At 44.3% G+C, this 4,172-nt stretch overlaps 1 protein-coding gene across 1 annotated transcript; it reads right to left on the reverse strand.

Moving 5' to 3' along the window:
* Positions 1-407: 407 nt before the first annotated feature.
* Positions 408-1,390, reverse strand: LOC115554978 (high choriolytic enzyme 1-like). The gene has a single exon (XM_030371646.1). It carries the CDS (start codon positions 1,292-1,294, stop codon positions 506-508), a length of 789 nt encoding a protein of 262 aa, XP_030227506.1. The 5' UTR covers positions 1,295-1,390; the 3' UTR covers positions 408-505.
* Between the last annotated feature and the right edge of the window lie 2,782 nt (positions 1,391-4,172).

Below are 4,172 nucleotides of genomic sequence, written 5' to 3' on the forward strand. Positions count from 1 at the left end.
TCACGTGTTCCGTCTTAGAATTAAGTAATCATTTTGTAACATGAAGGCCAAATGGGGAGATCTCCTTCTCTGGGGATGCAAGTGGTTTTAGCAGTTGTAATAGAGGAAGCAACAATTGTAGTCGTGATAGTCCAGTTCAATGCTTCTTAGCATAAAGGTCATGAACAGTATCCTAGTCATCTACAAGCCATATGGTTTCTAAATCGGTTTGGCTCTATCCCTTTTGAATGAATCTTGTAGTCTTTGTGATTAGAGGCGCAACATCATCTTGTGGTGGACATGATGATAGGTCCATTTCATTAAAGATTTATAAATAAAGCTGTTCAAACATGAGGTGTTAATATAAATTGAGGTTCAGGTTGATAATAACTCAAAATAAAATAAAAATTGACAACCACACAAATGAATTGCAGTGAAGCAATATTTTTAATGACATATCAGGAGAACATTGTTTTGAGAAAAACAAAAAATAAATTTGATATTTGCAGACAACTGGTTGTTGGTCTTAGCAACGATAGAGTCGGTTGATCCTTTGGAAGTCATTCCGGGTCATTCCCTTTCTCTGGCCGATCTGAACTCTGGAGTTTGGGATGGGGGTGATGCTGTCTCGTCCATTTATGGAAAAGGCTGTTCTGCCGTAGTGCATGATGGAGGTGTAATCGTAGGGGGTGTTCAGGTTGTTGGTGTTCTGCCTCTCGAAGTTGTGGGCATTGCTTGGATTAATGTTCTTCCAGTTTATCTTGACATACTGGTCACGGTCACTCCTGGTCTGCTCGTGGTTGAAGCCCAGAGCGTGGTTCACCTCATGCTGCATGATGCCGTAGTACATGCACCCCGATCTCCTGAGAGAGAGTACCTGCATGCCTCCTGTCCTGCCCAGAGAGGAGTAGCATCCACCTCTGCTCTGAATGCTGATGTGGTCGTACTGGTTCCGGCGGGGAACGAAGCGGATGCAGGTGCTCTGGTGGAAGGACTGCAATGCGTTCACAATTCTTGACGTCTCCGCAGAGGTGTAGGCGCTGCTCACTGTGTAGGGAATGGTCACAAGGCCATTTGAGGACTTTTTCCACAGGCAGCTGTTTCTAAAACACTTCATGGCGTTTCTGGTTGTTGGGAGAAGCAAGTCACCCTCCAGCAGAAGCTCACTGGAGCCGTTGTTTGAGATCAGAATCCTGGTGCTGATATCCATGTCCTCATTGTCTTCTAGGACATCAGCCACACTTTGTTCTCCCACCAGAGGTTGAGCTTGGCAGAGGCCTAGCAAGAGTAGGAGGAGGCTGAGACAGGTCTTCATCTTCTGGGTCTCTCCGTTTGTTTCTAGGCACTGGCACTGGAGCTTCTCTGGATGTCTACAATGGAGAGTCTCCTTGAGGTTGGTTTTGAGGGTTGACGGGCTAGAGCTTTTATAGTGTCCTCTGCGGGTGTGTCTGTTGGAGAATTTAGGGTTGTGGTGCAGAATATAAAGACTAAATAAACCTTTTAAGGGTGGACTCAAGCAACCGTCCTACCTTTTCAACACTGTCTGTTATTCAAAGGCTTTGTGAGGAGGGGAGGGACTTAACTGAGTCAATGTTCACGCACACTGATACTAACGTCTTTCTTTACTGACTTGATATCCCTATCCTAATTTAAGGTGTGCTTTTCTGCTTTTATACATTGAGGGACAAACCCAAGTGTTTGGTGCTGAATTAGCATTTCCAACTGATGCACTCAAACAGCAATAATTCTTGTTGGATAATTATGCAATACATGCTTTATTTTGTAACAGATGCACATTTTCAAGCACAACTCTTTTACTTAGTCAATGCCCTGATTAAATAAAAGTCTGGTCATTTGTTTTTTTCTCAGAAGAAGGATTGATGAAGCAGTGCTTTAAAGCTAGGGTATGGAATTAATTTTTGGAACTTTTATTTGACAAATTTGTATGAATTCTACTTGGCATTCAATTGTTCGAATTTTGTGAATAAATGTAAAAGATCAGGGGTCTCATTTATAAAACTGTGCGTAGGATCGTTACTAAAAGTGTACGTACGCCCAAAAGCCAAGTTTTGCGTGCCCCAAAAAAATGTCAGACTCATAAAACCCTTCGTACGCACACCTCTAAGCAATCTTTGCTTCATAAATCACAGAGTGCCTACAAGTGTGCGCAGCTGAATCAGCTTCACGTTCCGCCCTGTACACGCCCCTTTTTAACCATAAATGGTCAATGCAAACAACCTCATGAATGTGATCTGCATATGAAACAGACTCAGATGCAAGTATTATGTCTTGCCGGAAACAATGGCAGAAGGACTGAGAAAAACAAAAAAGCGAAATTTCACGGAGGTTGAAGTGGAGACACGTGTGGGTGAGGTGGAGGCCGAAAAAGTAGTTTTGTTCGGCAGTCAATGGATTGGGATCACTAACAACAAAAAGCAGAGTGAGAGGCAACATGTTGCTGCAGCAGTGAACTTTGTCAGTGGCAGGCAGCGCACAGTCCCAGAATTAAAAATGAAGTGGTCTGACATAAAGGTACATATTTTTTTGCACAAATAAATCGTTATGGTCCCAAACAAGGCAGTTGTGAAAACGCCCAAAGTCTAACCTATATTATAAACAGTCAATGTGCGTTACACATGTGTGGTGGTGGTTGATGGTTGGTTCAAGCAGCCTCAACTGGCCCGAGTCAGGCTTATTGAACTCTGGGGCTGGGTTAGGCTGCACACCTGTCGTGTAATGCAGTATCACGGCACACAGTTTAAACCAGCCTTCAACCACATCAGAGTCGGCTCCAGAGCAGATCTACTGGAGGGGCATGGGTCGCCAGCGGGGGGGCACTGCCGTTTGTGAAATATTTTAATGCAAAAAAAGGGGGAGGGCTGTCGTGAATGCTAAACGCAAATAAGTGCAGTTTAACCACCTCTGCTATGTCATAAATAGTTTATTCACATCACACACACAACAGTTTATGAACCTCCAAAAAAACATTAAGTAGGCCTGGCACTGTTTATAAACCTTAGAGAACAGCCTCCACAATAATCAAAAACACCCCTGACAACATATAACAGAACAGGACCGCTGACAGAAGGCACGCATTGTGGCAGAAAGTAGCCTATTGAACAAGCCACGCACCAGGCAGAAATGACACAATGCCATACGTATACAAGCCTATTAAACACCAATAGATAGACAAAGCAAACATTAATCAACATTTTACCTGCTTAGTAGGCCTTATAATGAAAGCCAGGGCTGGCTTCAAGAAGTGAATGAATTAACAACCGGAAAACATCTCCCCTTACCATTGTAAAGAGTTACAGGATACTGTTTTAACACAGTTTGGACAGGCCTGTCAGTCCCGAGATCAGCAACCGCTGTCCGCTGACTTGGGGAGCTTGTAGATCGTCGTTGCTCTATGGCTGTGCGGGCTAAATCCGTTGGCGGTTGCCCGGAGCTTGCGTTGGCAGAAGGGCGAGCTTGGCTTTCAGAGACCGTGGCTGTACTAGTGGTGGTGGCCGGAGTGTCACAGTCTGCTACTGGCTGAGGGGGAGCAGGAGGTCTAAGCCATTTTCGTAAATCCATGTTTGGTGATAATTAGCTAGTTAGGCTAACTTTCGTCTATGATAGGAGGACCAACTGTAATTTTCGATTAATACCAGGATTCCGCGGCTGCGCACTGCAGCTCAACAACGTTTTTTTTAAATCAAATGTTACAAGTTTACTCAGCAACCAATGAGCATTAACCAAGCCTAACCTGCTATGCATGCGCAACCAAATGGATGTGATTTCCCCGTTCATTTATTTTATTTCATTTAAGTTACAGTTTGCACATTTAATATGTAAGGGCAGAGAAATAGTCCGCCAAAGACGTTGCTAAGCAACCGAACACTGGGGTTGACAAGTTACGGAATACTTTCGGAGTGCTACCAAAGACGTCATGAGAGGCAAAAAATCCTTTGTTTACCTCGACAGCGGTCATACTTGGCCCGAAGTTGTGAAGGACCCATGCAAGTGAACGGAGCGTTCCACAGCATTGAGAAGACCCGTGTAATAAGTAAGGGATAATGTATAGAACGCCGGTCATTATCGGGAAAATAAATGAAATAATGACCTGTGGTAGGAGGGGCATTAATGACCGCTAGGGGGGGCACGGCCCCCAAATGCCCCCCCTTAGCGCCGACACTGAACCACATACA

The sequence above is a fragment of the Gadus morhua genome, chromosome 12 (assembly GCF_902167405.1).
Source record: "Gadus morhua chromosome 12, gadMor3.0, whole genome shotgun sequence".
Taxonomy (NCBI): Eukaryota; Metazoa; Chordata; class Actinopteri; order Gadiformes; family Gadidae; genus Gadus; species Gadus morhua.

Excerpts from the sequence above, each read along its gene's own strand:
- LOC115554978 (XM_030371646.1), bottom strand. The coding sequence starts at position 1,294 with ATGAAGACCTGTCTCAGCCTCCTCCTACTCTTGCTAGGCCTCTGCCAA.